This window comes from Dermacentor silvarum, chromosome 9, assembly GCF_013339745.2.
Source record: "Dermacentor silvarum isolate Dsil-2018 chromosome 9, BIME_Dsil_1.4, whole genome shotgun sequence".
NCBI classification, from domain to species: domain Eukaryota; kingdom Metazoa; phylum Arthropoda; class Arachnida; order Ixodida; family Ixodidae; genus Dermacentor; species Dermacentor silvarum.
The window spans coordinates 79,206,813-79,225,208 of record NC_051162.1 but is presented as its reverse complement, the minus strand read 5'-3'; the positions used below and the strand labels follow the sequence as shown (position 1 = coordinate 79,225,208).

The 18,396-nt window shown below is 44.8% G+C and overlaps 1 protein-coding gene across 2 annotated transcripts in view; it reads left to right on the top strand.

Moving 5' to 3' along the window:
* The window catches only part of LOC119465333 (synaptotagmin-10), a 106,575-nt gene that overhangs the window by 76,015 nt on the left and 12,164 nt on the right, over window positions 1–18,396 (top strand). For both annotated transcript variants that reach the window (XM_049656419.1, XM_037726132.2), the window contains 2 exons: window positions 15,512–15,616; window positions 16,150–16,368. In XM_049656419.1, coding sequence (XP_049512376.1) covers window positions 15,512–15,616; window positions 16,150–16,368 — 324 coding nt within the window. The remainder of the gene's footprint in view (window positions 1–15,511; window positions 15,617–16,149; window positions 16,369–18,396) is intronic.

The following is an 18,396-nucleotide window of genomic DNA, read 5'->3' as shown; positions in this document are numbered from 1 at the left end:
AACCTTGCCTACCATGTGTTTCCTTTATGATTATTTCATGGTCTCTGGAAGGCAAGAATGATTCATACGCAAGGTGAACCACCGAGAACAACTACTAGCGCTTTCAAAAACGAATAATTGAAATACGTGGGATATATGAGCGCTCTATCGAACCTCTTGATTGGCTTTCATTCTTCGATTTATGTTTGGATTTGCCTGATCACTGACGCATACTACGTTTTGACCTGTCGGTCAATTTGCGTGTTCCGTAATATGCAGGGCGTTTTGTGAGCGAAAGAGTCTCCGAGAGTGATGGCGTCTACATGCGTATGTATCTCGGAGGCAACATCTGACAGTACGCCCGCGCAGTCATTGTTGGTGAAGATTCCACGCTCATTCGCAGCGGCCATCCCCAGCGCTCACTTCATAAACACGGCTCTCGACGTTGTTGAACGTCAGTCAAAGCAGTGTCTTCGTCACCATTGTCGTATGAGTCTCAAGAGTCAAAATATTTTCATATTTACGACGTTGCCGACCTCGTGGGTTGTGAGCGGTTATTTAAGCAGCTGCCTGGTCTGCCTACGTCATGCCTCCGCGACGGCGAAGCGCCAGACGCTGTTTCCAAATCATATACTACACCTATTGATCATGCATTTCTTTGCCTAGAATTGCGCAACAAAAATTTTTACACGACTATATGGCCTTGAAGAGCCACAGCTGGGCTTGAAAATGTGCATTTTGTACCACCTGTGCCGTAAGCGCAATAATTGAAAAGTTTACTATGAGGAACTGGTCGTTAAATCAACTGATATTCGGAACTTTTCTTGGCAGTCATGCCTGCCTGTCCATATTTTTAATTTCGAAATTATGGCAGTTTTGAGCTCTCTGTTGCAGGTAATGTGTTAGAGCGCAGCTATTAGGCGACCGTTCCTGCGTTTAGCGTCGGCGTCCCTCGGCGTAACCGAGCGAAAAAATTACTCCATCTCCCGCTAAAGGGAACCATGTATGGATGAGAAGCAGCGGCGAGATGGTTAGCTTGAGCGGGAGATGGTTTCACGGCAGCACCCCGAGCGCTTACCGCGGCGCTGCACAGGAGAGAGAATGAGGCGCGCGCGCTCCTTCATTTTCATACCGCGGAACTACCGTGGCGCCTCCAGCGGAGTATGCAGCTGTCGCGCCACCTGTCGTGCGCGCCGCTCCGGATTCCTAGAGGAGAGAAAGGGGGAGCGTAGGAGAGGAGAGAGAGGGGAGGGAACGCGCATGCGCTGTGGGGGTGTGGGACGCCGCGGGAGGGACGGACAAAGCGCCCGCCATAAGCTGCTTCGCATCTAAAAGCACAGCCACGGCCGCTAGATAAAAAAAAGGTGCGGCCTGCCTCGTCGGTCGCGCTGCAATGGGAGCGAACGTGACGGCCGTAGTTGCATTGTCGGCCGCTTTGTACTTTTTTTTATCCAGCGGCCGTGGCACAGCGAAGGATGAAAGAGCGAACGCGGAGCGCAGCGAGGAATGAAAGACGGCGATAGCGAAGAAAGCGCGAGGAGGCAAGTGGAGGAGGAGGGTGCAGCGGCAGCATGAGGAGGAAAGGGAAGGAGGATAGTGTGGCGAAACGGTGAGGAGGAAAGCGGAGTGCCGCACCAGACGTGCTCCAAAGGCGGCGACCAGACAGACATGCGGCGAGCGCGTCCACCGATACCAGAAATGGAAACAAAGCGCTCGCGTGGGCTTCGGACCCACTGCGCATGCGCTGCTTCGCCTGTGCCGGCGCCGCTAGAGAAAGCGCTCCGCACGAGCCACGCGTTCCCGGTTCATGCTTTCTCTCTGAACAATGAGCGACGCAACCGGTGGAAATGCTTCGTCTGCCGCTGCAGCAAAACGAGCTGCCCGAGCAGAGGCTCAGCGCCGCCACCGAGTGTACCCTGTCGTTCAGAATGAAATGCTTTGCCGCAATATATCCCGAATGCAAAACCCCTAAACAGCTGCGCTCGAAATTCGCATTAGCGAGTATCGTAATCGTCGGTGAATTAAAAAAAATAATTTATAGACTAAAGAAACACCGCCCTCTATGTAAAAAATATAATGGTAATATGACGAATCAAGTAAGAAATATAATAAACGCCTGCACATGTAGAATTTATTCAAGACTGTCGCGTCTTCTATATTACGAAATGTTGTTTTCCTAGGAATAGTCGAGCAAATAACACAAAGTAGGCACAAAACGTCGCTTGAAAAACACATGTGTTGCATCTCCAATCCGATCATTCCTCCGTGGCCTGTTTTCGTTTCCTAGAAGTTTCCTCCAAACATGAGTGCGCGTAATCGTCGGCAGCATGTGCGTGACAGCTCAGATTACCGCATCCATATGCAACCAGAAATCAAGGACGGGATAAGCAAACAGCGTCGGTGCTGCAAAAGCATAAAAATCTACAGGAGCCGCGCAGACAGACCTTGCCACTAGTCAGCGTGGCTCGAAAAGTGCTAGCCGGCAAGAATATAGCAGACGAAAGTAGCAGCATTTCGATATATACCTAGAAATCACGCTTGCCTTACGGATCAAAAAGGAATTCTGTTTCGTCGATGGGGATTTAGACTAAGCTAATATTTAGATTTCCCTTTCGATTTGCCTTGAGTTCGCGGAACGAATTGATAATAGCCTTGGTGAATGCTTGTGAGATGAATACTGCCTTGCGCAAACAACCATGAGGGCAAAGATTGGTCGCTAAAGACCATGCTGGTTTAAAGAAAACACAACAGAATCGCAGAGGTAAATTCTCGGTGCCACTGTACTTCGGAGGATTAATATGAAAATGAACAGACATTTGATGTGTGGAATAAACTTATGACTACACAACCGGTCGGAAAACTGTGAAGAAATAATTTTAAAAGAAAAGCGTAGCACGGAACAAGCATAACTTAAATATTTCCTCTGGAAAATACGCGCCATCCTTGGCTGTACGAAATAACACTGCCTTTTCATCTTCGCGTGCACTACCATCATCATCATTCAATAAATATCCGTAAACGCCACAAAGCATAGTGAAGGGGGAGCTAATGGTGTGTAGCCCCAATCATAAATCCATAAAATAAGGAGACCTCACTCAGACTCGCTCACAATTGATATGTCGAGCTTAGGGGTCACTCGAGCACGTGACTGATTAAAATCATGCCCAGCTTGGCTCACTTAACTCACCAAAATGAGGCTAAAGCGCTCTGAAACTCGAGCTTATTCGGACGCAATTTCTAGATAACTAACTGACCCAGGCTCATCGAATCACGGACGAGGACTCACTGCTGGTACAGGAATCGCGGACTCGATATCACCTGACCAAGACCTAAGGCCTCGTAGCTCCCCGGACTCAAAACTACAAGCTCATATTACTTGTATCTACTAGGCTTAGCGTAAGACCAAAATGTAACGGTTAAACTAATTGTAAAATTGGTAGGTTGCGATGACCTGCTTTAGGCGTTGCAGAACTGCGTGTGCCCGTGTTATTGTGGGGGATGGAGCAGAGAAGGGAATGGCAGGCTCGTAAAAGCTGTAAGGCCACATGTTCCTTGCATACTGTTTGTTGATTAGTCGAATAACAGTTGTTTACTCACTGAAGGGCCGTGCTATGAGCCACTGGCTCCAGTCTTCAATCGGACGTTATTCTGGTTAACCTCCCTGCATTCTGACTATCTCTTTCTTCTTCTTCGTCCTCCTCCTGCTCCTCTCAACTGTTAATTTTAGTAGCACGATCCTAGAGGATTCGACGCTGGTCGACTATACACTCTTAATCTTGTTCGACATGGGCACATATTTGCAAAATTTGCCACTAAGTGTAGCTCACGTGGTTACACTAAGCGGAACTAAGTGCCCCATATCATTACAGGTAGGTTCCAATGTGTGAAGATACTTGCAAAAATGGCCCACTTATTTAGTGGAACTTACGTGGAACGAGATGGAGAGTGTATAATAGACTTCATCAGGCGCACACTAAAACAGTGCTCAACGCTACAAACGACGCTGGAACCCATCTATAAGCCGAGAGGCGGAAAATTAAAAAAATGTGTAGAAACTATCACCTAGTTGGTACGGCGACATTTTAAGGCGAGTAGAGCGCAAAATACACGGATAGTGAAAAGAATGAGCGCGCTGTATGTCCTCATTATTTTCCCTGCCCGTGTTTTTTGCGCTTTACCTGCCTTAAAATATCGATGATGATCGTCAATAAAAGCGGGTAGACTGAACGAACGAGATATTAGAGAGAGAGAGAGAGAGAGAGTAAGAGAATGAGCGTTTTCCTTGCCGAGTCTGACCACCGACAAATGATCGACCACAGACCAACCGCGAAGACGGCCGAAATAGCCAGTGAAAGCTATTCGCCCTAAAATGCAGCAATAAAACAGGAGGACGAAGATGCCGCACGTACAGCCGGCCAAGCGAACACTTTCCAAGAAGAAATGACTGGAGCGATGACGAAAACCGCAACCACGCTCGCAAGACGAAATGCCGCTGCCAGCTGTGTTGCAGCAGTTCCCGTTTGCCGTTTGTCGTACTTCGCCCTGAGCGCCAGGCTACTGTCGTTTCAGGCTACATGCCGTCCCCAGACGCAGAGCGCAGCCAAAGAAAACTGCACTACGTGCGACTAAGTTGGCTGAAGGAGGCAATGTTCGCGTGAAGAAATGCGGGCGCTGTTTAAGATGTCACAGAAGCCGCACGTCGTCGCGGTGTAATGTTTTCAGCCTTGTGAGCCAGCGAAGTTTCTTGCTCCATAGAAGGCAGTATTGCAAGTCAGGGATCAATCTTTTTGACAGCTCCGTGCTGGGCATGCTAGTGAGCGTACTTGGAAGGCATTAGAGCGCTATCAAACATGGAGAAAAGGACAAAAAACGCGCTGAAGAGCACCTGTGGTGTCTAGGTCATCCTCTAAAGGCCTGCCTGCTAGCGCTTCAATGTTTTCCCTGTTTTTCCGACATACCTTGTTTCTTTTGTTTTCATGTTACAACATCGTCATCGCCAAGTAGTTGATGTTTCAGGGCCGGCTGTTTCGAGATGGTCCTGAAAGGCCAACCACTATAGTCGGCGTTTTGCTGAATGGATGTTCAGGTCTCCTTTTAAGGAGATATTGAAGTATAAATTGTTCGCGTGAGTCAATGGGTTCATAAATAATTCAGTGCACCCCTGCTCACGAAAAGCGCCTCTTGTTCTACGGTGTGCAGCGTTGGTCGCCGCTTTAACCGTTCTAGGAACGGCACCGCAACTTTTGCTCAAGAGATACGTCCCGGAGTTTTAAGCCTTAGGGGTAGTAACCCGACATGATTGGTCATTTTCGTTATAGCACTAGACCGCGTGGCGTGAAAGCGTTATTTTGATCGCACTATATAGAAAACGCCTCGCACGTTTTGGAAATAAAAGTTCGCGCAGTGGGAGTGTCATGGGCCGTCATACAGGTCACACAATCCCTTGACACCTACTGTTTCTATCATGTATTACTCTCGCATTTGCACACTTATTAGGCTGTTAGAGTACATACGTAGAATTAGTCTTTTTATTTCCATTTCTTACGTGATTGGGGCGGAGACGGCGTGGAGCGCCTTCTACAAGTACCCACACAGTAACGAGCAAGCCTATGACGTCATTTTCTGTAAGCTATGGCGTATCGTGTCTACTTTCAAATAAAGAGAGAGAGAAAAAAAAGCTCTTTATTGAAACATTTAAAATTCTGCGAGCGTAAATGTAGCGCTTACATGCAACTCTGCATGAAGAAGGGGATTGAAAACAGAAAAGCCTAGGAGGTGGAGGGAAAGAAAGGGGGAAAACTATGATCGTCGTATATACATATGAGGCAATGGTGATGGTACAACCGGATGACGCGTGTAATCCGGCACGCATGATTCAATGCGCTGGACCCTGGTGTGCGCCGTCATGCTCGGTTCAGTCAGCGACGCAACCGGCGTCAAAATACCAAATGGTTGCTTTGACGCGTAATTATAAACAGTTATAAAATAACGCGTCTCGTATGTGTACCTTACTCGTATGAACACGATTTTTTGGCACCTTTTTTAGGCCTGTAATTCGTAATTTGTCTCACATCGCACTTTACCGGCTCCAAGTTGGAGGTCAGCTATAGAAGTTTGTACTACAGCGGCGGTGAAAATTCACGAAGTGGTAAGCAACGCAGCCTGCTTTGGCGCCCCATATGAGATGACCTTGACGTAGGTGATGTTTTATCACTAAAACTAGCCAGCAAACAAATCCCTAGCACCAAGAACTCGCGTACATAGCTTGTATGTGTTTGATGTATCAGTTGCTCAGATTAGCATACATCTGTGAAGGATCTTCGGTTAAATTATAGCCTTCGTGCATAACAAACCGATCGCCATTCTGAATCAGAACTTCTATTCACTATTCTATTGATTTCCGTCTTTGCCACTATTATGCATCGTTTCCCTAACCTTAGGCCTCTTAATTACACGCAGCAATAAGTGTGTTGTTCCGCCCTGACATCCTGTGGTACAAATACAGTTTACTATTCATGGAAACAGCCATGGAGCCATCGACGAGCAAGTTCGAAGTCTCTTCTAGCATGGTTTATATGCGCGTATATGTTTCGCCGCCTCAAAACTGCATAGTTTGCATCAACTAATCATTTTATTCCTTTCTCAGCGGTATATTTCTTCTTTTAGAATTTTTTATCGCGCTAAGTTTCTTTCTCTTTCCGTTTTTTTTTCAAAACCAAAAAAAAATATGCTCAATTAGGTGCCCAGTGCCTTTTCAGGGTGGAGGTTTCTTTGGAATCTGTTCCGAGCAGCCCAAGAGATTTTAATTCCAAGCATGTGCTTTTCCAGGCATACATGCACTTGCTTAGCAATAGCCATAAATCTTTAGATCACATTTTTTCCTTCCCCAGTTCAGGGTAGCAAAACGTGCTCAGCCTGGGTAACCTTTCTGCCTTTCTCCTATTGCTTCTTGTTCGCTCTTTTTGATAAAGCATTTGTTGTGCTTTTTGAAAGCGTAAGCTGTTATGGGATCAACCCAATACCATTTCGGTTGGCGAAGTTGTCCGCCGCTGCCGGTGTCAGGCGCAGCTGTCACCAGAAAAAAAATACCCAGTTTCTGCCGGGATCGAACGCAGGCCTTCTGCGCTGAGCCACGCCAGCGCTTGCTACCTACTGCGGAAACATGCCCTATACAGGCGTCATAGCGCCTGAGGAGTCGCGCGATGGGAGAGGCATGCCGCGTAGCATCGATAAGTGCACACTTTGCATTGCAGTTGCAAATTATTGCACCAGGTGGCACTCCAGGTAGCAGTTGCATCGTGTCAAGGAATGTGACATGTGCGCTACGTAGTGTCGGTCCCTGTGTTTGCTCATCGCTAGACGTTATGACATCTCCTCGCAAGGTACGAACCGTGGCTGAAGAAGCGAATCGTACAGCTACGTGCGCGGCTGCAACCACTCAATGTCCGGCTCAGCAGACGGCTGTGCAGAGAGCAGCACAAGCCGAAGCTCGCCGTCGAAGTCTGGCGGACAGTTCAGTTCGCTCTCGTGAAAACGACGCAAAGAGACTTCGCGGCGAAGACGCTTTAGTACGTGCTGCCGTAAATTTCGCACTCAGTACTTGCACTTACCATCTTCAAGCAGTTTACGATGGTCTTCTATGGAGCGAATCCTCTACCGTACGCTGTGACTTTGCTGCGTGTACCGCGCAGGGTTGTGACTTTTTCTACTGCGCTTGCAATGCTTGCAATGCGGGAACGTTCTACGACAGCTGAAATGAACTTGCTTTTTATTATTTCACACGACTAAACCTAATGCTTAGACAAGGACTAAAAGCTGATAGCTTAGGTGCCTAACCAAAATATCTCCTCGTATCTTGATGTACATACAGGCATAAAAGTTGAGTGTAAGAAGTCTATAGTTTGCTCAGCGGGAAAGCAAACGATAGGTTCGCGTTTACGCTCCGTAGCTACGACGATTCATTTATTCCCGGACGTCGACGAAATGCTACACGGTGACATCATTCAGCCGTCCAATAGTCGGTGGGCGCCCCCCGTGGTGTTAGTGAAGAAGGATGGAACCCTATGTATCTGCGTCGATTTATACAAAATCTGCTAAGTTGGACTTTAACGTGCATAGGCGTTGTCATGTCTGTTGTACAACAGCACTACTAAGGAAGTGGTTCCTTAATCTAAGCGATGTTCATTGCCTTGTTTTACCACTGCGGTTCTGATTTGGAAAGTCTCCCAATAGCCTATACTAGTGCATGTCGGCCATGCTGATATCCATTTTCTGCTTGCGTAGCCTCTTTCCAAGAAGGCTTTGCACCACAAATCGATGTCACCAGTATATTGATACAACCGAGCAGGTGTGTCTACGAAGTTTACTGTCCTGGTGATTGCGACAGAGCAGACAGGGAAGAACTTTCGGCATAATAATCTATCCAGAAGAGTTGCTTGCAACTTGATGGAGTTGCTCACTTATAATTCGTTTTTGCATCGTCTTCGCTACTTCTTCCTTCCGTAATACTTTTTCGAGTGCATGCCGACATTTCCTCTCCTGCTGATGCTGTCTGGGAGCAGCGCGAACAAATAACGGCTGTCAAATAGACCGCAGGCTGGATCGATGCAGATGAGCAGGCGCCGGGAAGTTTCGATAGCAATCTATCACCGCTACCTCATACGCATTTGCGTAACCCGAGCTCCCTTTGCAAACACCAAGTTATATTATAGCACAAGTTGCGGGTAAGACCGGCCTTCATGCACTGGCACGGCCGCTTCAAAGAAACATTTCGCCATCGCTGATGTATAACGTCAGTAAGGCCTGTAGACTTATTCCGGTTTCTGACTCCAACATTTTTTTTCTGCTTACCTCCTTGTTCTTGCTTCCCCGCTCTGCGCACTAGGCGTTAAATGACTATTGTGCTTTTGAAATCAGAATCTGAAAATTGCGAATCCCTTTTGGCATTGCGAAAGTGTCAGTCCTGTGTAACGTTGGCTTAACGCAGTCATTTACGAGCTTGAGCGAAAAAAAAGTAACTCAGTCTGTCGAACAATGGCTGGAATTTATTCAATGCTAGTTTTTTTTATTGTAGTTATTTCATTTTTTGGGTGGGGGGGGGGGTGAGGGGGGGATTGTACCAGTGTTCCTGTCCAAGAAAGAAAGGCGAGTGGGACTCTGTGACGATGCAATCGAGACAATGTCTACAAGCGCACAAACAATGTAGCCTCTTTTCAGAAGTTACTAAACTTCCACTCAGCAGTGCTATTGTCTTGAAGCATCAGGCTGTTTTGAGCTATCCCTAATCCGACGAGTTGGCTGTGCGACGAGTGGAAGTAACTTGACGCGAACAAATTGTTGGGCTGTTTAGAAATAGAGGACAGTACTCGGAAGCTCTCCAGGGCTAAAATATCCGTATTTGATCAGTAGCACTTTAATTTGTGTTTTGTGGAATGAAAGGCCTTTCTAAGGGCTCCTAAATATTTTGGTATTCTGTCGATTGATCCAACTCTCGTACTCCAGATTTTTATCTTATCAGTTCAATCCTTATTCGCGTCTTCAACCTCGAGTTCTCTCCTTGGCACCATTTTGTTATTACAGTAATATATTACTGAATTTCATATCTTTTCATTAGTGTCATACATAAATGTGTGTTTGATTCTGTTAGCTTCTGTTTTATTGTTGCATGTAGAAAGTATTGATATTAGAAGATAATAGTTGCAACTTGGAACAAACAGTCAAGAGCACACGCATTGAGCAGTATTTACAGCTAATATCTCTGCAAAGATGTACCTAAAGCTTTCATTTTCATTTGCAAGTCTCCGGGAGGTTTGCTTAACCATGAGGGAGGAGTGCTTAGAGGCGTTGTTTGAACTTGGCTAATAGCGGAAATTACTTGCGCTTCATCCCCGGCCACTCACTAAGAGAAGGCGAGTTTTGTTGTTGGTGATGCTTTTAAAACAGATTGCTGCGATAGAATGATAAAGAGGTGACGCAGCCGGCAGCAGACAAAGAAGACGTTTCTAATCGATTTAGTGGTAATTTTTGTTTTATTTCACTGCACGCAACAACACAGCAATCGGGGCAATTTCGTTATCAATTGCCAGATGCACAAAACATTGCAAAACCATTGTGTTTCGGTAAAGCCTTTTACTCGTAGTCTTCCAACATTTAGCACCCTTAGTTTATAAGTTTTCTGGTACTTTTCATTCACTGTGCATTAAACTACGGTTCATTCACTGCTAGTGTATTGTTCGAAGGCTATCAAGGCGACTAACCATATTAGTGCGCCTGGACAAAGAATAACAAAGGAATCAATGTTGCGTGCTTGTAAGTGGTGACGCTCGCCGGGCACGTTGGGCAACGCGTCGGTATTCCCTTCGATTATTTGTTGGGAAAATACTATAGAGAGGCTGCAGTCCGTTTTTTTTTTTTTTTTTTTTTTTTTTTTGCGCACTGTCTTCATTTGACTGCTCTTGCTCTGGCTAACCAGCAACGTCAGCTAGTGTGGCTGGTGTACCACATTTATCGTATCTTACCAAAATCAATATGGCTAGGCTTTGGAAGCATGCTTTGTCTTTCTGCTAATGGACGTTCACTTCTTTATTCATGCTTGCATGCATGCTGTTTGTGTCGTCATCGTGACTATCTCTCTCCTGTAACGTAACCGAGGAAGGCAATTTTGCTTCAAGTTCCACGAGGAATAAAATTTCAGGCCATTGAAGTGGGCTATCAATGATAAATAATTCCCCGAGGGAGCACGGCATATATTTACGCCATCTACTTATTGTTGCTTGCCTATACAAATATAGAGAATACAAGCTAAAAGTGTTCTTTTCTCTACGTGTATGGGCATAGAAAGCTCTAGGAGGCTCTATGCAAGTGGTCATATAAATTATGTGGTGTGAGGAAAGAGTACGGGCAGTGGCTCGCGCATTGCCTTCCTACAGAGGCTGCAGAACATTGTCATTGCTACTTCCACTTTTCTATATGGGTATATTGACTACACACTGAATAATGTAGAGATAGTAATTTGCTTCTCAGGAGAATCCTTTACGTCGTTATTGCTACCTTCGTTCGCTGACCGACACCCTTGCGCGGCAAAGCTGGACTAATTAATCGCATTTCCGTGTGAAGACTTCCTAATGAACTCCAAGCAGCACTTAGCTATCGCTTGTGAAGCACAAGTCCCTTAGGTGCATGTCGTAGTCGGCTGATTATCCTTCTCTCGACAATTCACTTCGCTATTTTTATTGTCCCATTGCCTTTTGTTTTTGACACGATAAAGATGGGACGTTTACGCATGATGCCACTTTCGTGGCATCGACAAGCTAATCTATCTTGTCCATGCCGCAAGCTGCATGCTCGTCGCAACTGCCAGAGATGTCATCCTCATCGGATGCCTCGCAGGCGCCCTCGGCAAGCAAACGACGACTTCCTCGATACCGTCAGTGCATTGGATATGCAGCATTCCTGAAAGGCAATTTTGATAATCTCCGCTGAGACGGGCGCGACGGAGCAACTTCCTTAACTCGGTACCTTTTCTGGCTATATAAGTCGCAGTATAAGTCGGGAATCTTTGGTTAAGAACATAAGCCGATGGCTAAGCTTGGGTAACATTTCCGAAAGGAAAAGTTTGAAGTACATTCAAATAAATACGTAGTTTTTTTTTTCACATACCGTGCAGTCACACTCTGATATTCTTGTGTATATACAACACATCCACAAATATATACTTGCATATATGGCATACACATAGAACATACATATGCTACACATAAACAACGCACGTGTATACTGCATATGTAGATAACATGTGCTCTTCTACGTGAAACTATGAAAAACAAAATGCAAATAAACTCTGAATACATTATCCGTAAATATATCTTTAGGCTGCGACAAAAACTGCACATCATATATATTCGGCAAGGATAAAAAAAGGAATAAGCCAAGCACGTTTTATTCCTGAACTGTTATGTATGTAAGATTACTCTGTCTTCCTTTATTTTTGGCACAACCGGAACTTCAGCACGGGAAGCTCTCGTCTGGTTAGTGCACCCCGTAGAAATGAAGGTGACTTAAGGACAGCAAATATTGTGGCGGTGCGTGGTATCAGGTATGCTCTTGCAAGGATATTCACTGTATCGCGCAGACGGCGTCTTGCGCGCTCCACTGCGTTCGTGAGGTGCTGTTCTCAGCAGACTGAGCTACTGTTTTACACTTAGCACTTCTAGTACTCGCACTTGCTCTGGTGGCGACGTCAGCAGTGCTAGTCCGGCGATCTGGTATAGGACGCGGCAAACATTTCTTTCTTTTCGATTGTTTTTTCGCGCAGTGCAGAGAAGCAATAAATTTGTCGCGATAACTACGAAGCAAACACTGAAAGCGGGAACAAATAAACGTTGTTATAATGTATCTCAGTGCAGGTTAATGTTTACCATTTATCTGGAGAAATACCACAAGCCTGAAAAATTCACGTCTTTTATGAGAAGTGGTTGGGCTGTGTGTAATGAATGTACGAATTCGTAATATGCGTTTCAGTATGCAGGTACGACGGTGTTATAGTGTTTTCTTATTCGAACTGCATTATGATATCGAAATATTGTGACCGGCCCTTACTTCTATATACTTACACAAGCACACACACACACTCGTGCGCGTACATACATACATACATACATACATACATACATTCATTCATTCATTCATTCATTCATTCATTCATTCATACATACATACATACATACATACATACATACATACATACATACATACATACATACATACATACATACGTACGTACGTACGTACATACGTACATACGTACATACATACATACATACATACATACAATACATACATACATACATACATACATACATACATACATACATACATACATACATACATACATACATACATACATACATACATACATACATGTAGTGGCTTAAAACGTCAGCAGACTACTTGAAATGTATATTCACTCAAGTTTAACAACGTGGCTCAATGTCAGAAGTATTCTTCCCAGCACTTCGAAGTGAAGTTTTGGGATTATATAACTCCGTTGAGCTAGCGATGTGGTTTTGATGACGAGGAGAGAGTCTGCTCACGAATATCAACGCCCCATGTCTCTGCTGTGTCACACAAACTCCCACTATAGCATCACTTTTAGTCATTTCTAGCATCCACAATACCGCGATGTCTCATTGTGAAGTCTTAATGCAAAGCAAGCGAACAAATAATGTGCATCCCTTCATGTACCTTCGCTTCCGCGTTTTGTGTTTCGTTGTACTATAAAGTCAGTGTGAAGTCAAATCAACTAGCACTTCTTGCCATGTATTTTACTATAAAAAATTTAATTTATTATATAACCTTCCCATCCAAAGATGTGATTAGGAGGCACCCCGTAGATGGCGACTCTAGAATGATTGTGACCACCTTTACTTCCTTAACACGCACCTAAATATAAGGGTTCGAGCGTAATTGCATTTCGCCTCCATCAAAATGTGCCCACCGGAGCCCGGCTTCAACCCGCGGCCTCGCACTTGGCAACGCAGCGCCTTAGCAACTTAGCTAGCGCGACGGATGGTAGTTCACAATGACCTCCTCGGCCCCTTGGTACTTAATTTGGTACCTTGCTTTTACTTGATGAAAAGATATTCAGAAGCGATTACGTAGAATAAATATTCACACGAATGTGAACATCAGACGCGTGTGGATCTTCATATGTGGAAGTGGATGAGGTACAGAATTGCTGGAAGATCTTGCGAAAATTGGCAGTAATTTGACCCAGGATGTTGCGTCGTCAGAGAAGCTGAAAAACAACCATGAAGGACATTTCGAATGCCCGCAAGGTGGCATAAAATCCAAGCAACATCATCAACATGCCAGCCTGCTACGCAATATCACACTTCCATCTCTGTGCTTAAGCCAATAAATGTGGCTTTTTCGACAGGGATCATTAGGATATGGCTAATTCCCCCACGTTATATAGAAATTGTGCATTAAGCATCTAATTATGGTATTTATGCAAAAAGCGCTTTTTGCGTCAGTAACATTCTATTTGTTTAACTAATAACCAACTTGAAAATCACTTACGTGCTTCAGCTGTCTTCGAATCTGAGCGGGACAAAGACACAATAACGGACAACCAAGAAAATGTAAAAGAAAGCGTGTGAATGAAATTGAAGAAGAAAGGGTCGCATGGGAGCGGCTAGGGCGTTGCCCTAGCATCGGATCTATATTTATGGCTCCAAATTTGGGGCTATTCTAGATTCGGCGTTTCTTGCAAAAAAATAATTAGCGGCACGTCACGAGCAACGTGTTATTCGTCGGTCGGCTCATACAGAAAGATATTCGAGGAGATGTTGTGCAAGGACATTCATAAAGCGATGCCCCTTAAGGCTGCAGGACTTTCGCAATTTTGTTAAGGAGTCTTACATGGTCCGTGACATAAATTTCTGCTAAGTTTGTTGCAATCCTTTGACTTTGGCGAAGAAATTGCCTGTGACAGAATACGTTAGGTTGCGCTCTAAATTTTGCGGATGCTTAGCTATCACAGGAATATAGCACTATAGCCAGATGATGTGAATGAGTCGCCTAATGTTTGGATGGTCTAGTTTAAGCAGCGCAAGCTATCGTAGATAACAGGAGAGCGCAGGAGGATCGTTGCCCTTCAAGTGTTAATACATGAAAAATTATCAAAAATAGAGCCCTAACCGGTTTTCCGTTATATTAAAATTGGATAGTCGTGAGCAAATGGGCGTTACCTTGCATAAGAAAGTTGGCTTTTTAATGTTTTTTCCCCTGTTTTTGTTGTTGAATGAAACAGTACGAAGTTTCAGGAGCTAGCGCGCCCTACGTCTAGCAAATTTGGTTATAAATAACAAGACAGGTGTCACTATCCGATGTGCGTTGACCTACCACTGTTGCAATGAGTAGCCGAAAATTAACGCTGAATATTTATGTGTCTTTCCTGTCCACTTATTGTGGTGTATATATTATTTTTCAAGCGTTCAAGCTTTCAATCTCGTTCACCGGCTTATAGGGTGGATGGCAGAAAAACGAAAATGCCTCCTGCGCACTTTTTTTTCTTTCAAGCAATAAAATAGCACAAGTCAGTACTTGTCGAGCGGTTTCGAAGGAGATAAGATGAGGGAGGGATGATTGCATTCTGCAAGTAGCCATTACATGTTTCGCGGCCAGCCTGCAGCGACATTTATCTTTTTTGTGTGGATTCCAACAGCAATGGCAGGCCTGTGACACAAGCACCCACTGCTACTGCGTGTACGTGAACTCAAAATAAAATTATGTCTGAGATATCCCTGCTTAATGGAAAACGCGAGATGAGTTTAAACAAAAAGCAGTACTTTCAGGAAACGAGCACTTATCTTCTTTCGCCATCCCTATTGAAGTCTGTGAAGACGTGCCGTTGCTCAGAACAAGTTTTGTTACTTTAAATATTGGGCGCCACTGGCACATCTTTTCATGTGCGAACTGCCGAATAGTCCCGTTTTGATAACGACTCTCTCGTTTCCATTTCTTGCTGCAGATACTGCAGGCCAAGGACCTTCCTTCCAAGGATTTCCTCGGCTCTTCCGACCCTTACATTAAGCTTTACCTCCTCCCGGAACGCCGCAAGAAATTTCAGACTCGAGTAAGTCAGCCCCTTGTCATTTCAGAGGCCATATAATTGCTTTGGTTTGTTAGTTGTGCAATACAAATAGCAGTTTGCCGTAAAAAAAGCAGTAACGTCAAATCTCCAACTTCCCAGGTGAAAGTGACCTACCCGCTTACTATTCTAGGCTACAACAGATGATAGTATTTATCATGTCAGCATAATGACGTCAGTTTGAATTACGGGAAAGCTACGTGTCTTTCTCATAGCGAGTTGCTACAAAAACATTCGCTGATATCGTCGCCTACTGGAAAAATTATTTTTCTGTGACAAATTTTGGATCGTACATAACAGTTTGTCTACTCAAAGGTTCTGAAATTTATATCCTTTCCATTGCGCTTTACAGACGAAAAGTATAGCACATTTTATTTATTGATCAGTAATGGATTTTCGATAGGATTTTAGAAGGCGAGGTCTGCCGAGCAAAGAGTTCACCATCCCGTTTTCTCTGGAAGAATAGACAACTAGTTGACTTGACAAAATCTAACGTGAGTGATTTGGTCTTTAATCAGGTTCACCGCAAAAACTTGAACCCCGTGTTCAACGAGTCCTTCGTGTTCGCCATGTCGCTGGACGAACTCCGTCAGAGGACGCTGCAGTTCTCGGTGTACGACTTCGACCGCTTCTCGCGGAACGACCTCATCGGTCACGTGATCGTCAAGCACCTACACGAGCTGTGCGACCCTACTCACGAGATGGAATACACCATGGATATTGTGGGTGTGCCCCAGGTAAGCACCAATTCAGTAATTTCTTTTTGTTTACATTAAATAAAATTTGCAGCACTGATGAGACGATACTTCGCAGTACTTCGCAGTAGGTCACGAAATGCACTACAGGGTGGAGTGATGGAGGAATAATTTTGACAAAGAGAAGTTTTTCAAAGGGAACCTGAATATAAGTAACCGGGTGTTGGGGTGTTTTGCCCACCACGAGGGGCTGTCGCCTATGACAGGAGTGGAACCAGTTATCTCAAGTTCAGCAGCAAAAGTGAAGAAGCGATATCTTCATGTCAGTGAAACCGGCTGATGTCACACTCCAATCTCAGATCTGACAGCCTTTCCCAAAGGCAGTCTGTCAGATTGCGTCCCATCTAAGCTTCTGTCCGGCAATTTCTGAGACAGAGGGGACTCTTGTTCAAATTCCTTAGGTAATTGACTTGTGAGGTAAATGATGGACATTCTTCCTAAAACACTTTTCGCAATGGGCTCATGAGGGACATTCGTGACTCCTAAATTCCGCTGATTTTACGTGGGATAACATGGCGAGCAAATTTTGTCACTGCTATAAAAAGCTTGTCAGCTTTTCTAAACCTCGTGCAAAGATAATCTCCAAAGTCTCCCATCGACATTGTTACAGTTCAGTTGAACAACAGGGGAGGAAGACAAGGGAATATGGACTCACACAGGAAGCCATTAAATGGAAAATGAGACATCCACCCAATCGTACCAATTGCTTCACAGGATTACTTCTCTCCACCTAGCGGGTTTCCGCTGAATTGTTACGTCAAACACATGAAGCCAACGTAGACAACATGGATGACTTATGGTGCGCTCTTGAATAATATTCCGCGGAACGGCTGCTTAATTAATTGCACTGATTGGTTTGGTTACAGTTTTCTAGAGAAAACTGAGTGGTGAAGTGAACTCAAGACCTGAATGCGAATAGTATCTGCGGCAGTATGCTTCTGGAGGGCAGGTAATAAATGGAACTGTAAAACGGTACAGCAGCGTTATCTCCGTAACGGGGATGACATTTTCAACCGTTCACAAGTGGCAGACGTAACGATGTCGAAATGATAAATTACGTGTCGCACTGGACGATGCTCCGTGCAGTCCGATGTCATTCAAAGGTTCCAACATAGTCATCAAAAAGTCCGAGCCTAACTGTTGGCCCTCAATAGTGAATCAGTTGTGGCAGTTGTAGACAGGAAAATCTCTGCCAACTGCACTGCCATTTTGAGTGACTCCACTTCTGAAGTACCGTGCCCATCTTCTAGATTTAATGCTTTCATCTGTGTTTGCCAGGCCCGAAACAGGCTTAGTACCGGCAGCAACGTGTAAAGAGCTTGGAATTTGCTTTTCACAGCAAGAAACACCACCTATTTTCCAATAAAGACTGTTGCTTCCTCTATGACTTGCACCTACACTGAAGGCCATCTTTTGCACACTTGTTTATTTTTCAACCTCGCGTTACACTTCACACTCGAAAGTAAAAAAAAAAAAAACTCTCACAGAAACGGTTCGTACTGTTAACTTTGCACACCTTCCTTAAAACGACCCAAAACATTTCCTCCTTTTTTCCCCTTGTTTCACCGTAGCAGCACTCTTTCTTTTTTTTTTGTCGCAGATGCCTACAGGTCTTATGAGCGCTGTTATAGAAAAAATAAAAAAATCTAAATGATAGGGATGAGCGTGGACGACACAGTCGCGCAGCGAAGAGACAGCGCTGCTCCAGCCTTGTCTTTATTAATGCTAATTATTTATGTCAGACACACCCAGCACGTGCTTCATGGTACCTGCGTCTTTGTTCACCGTGGTTCTGTCGGAAAAAAGCACATCAGTAAAAAAAATGAAAAAAAGAGCTTGCCATTCCTTTCCGGCCTGTCGTCCTCATCTCACGCGGCCTGCAAAGAGGTCGGATACATTACCAGAACAAGGTGACCTTCCTCGATCGTGGGCTGGGTGTCATGCTTTATTTCTTCTGAAAGCTTTGAGATCACCTTCGCACGCCTTTTGCATAGCACGTGGCTATGTATC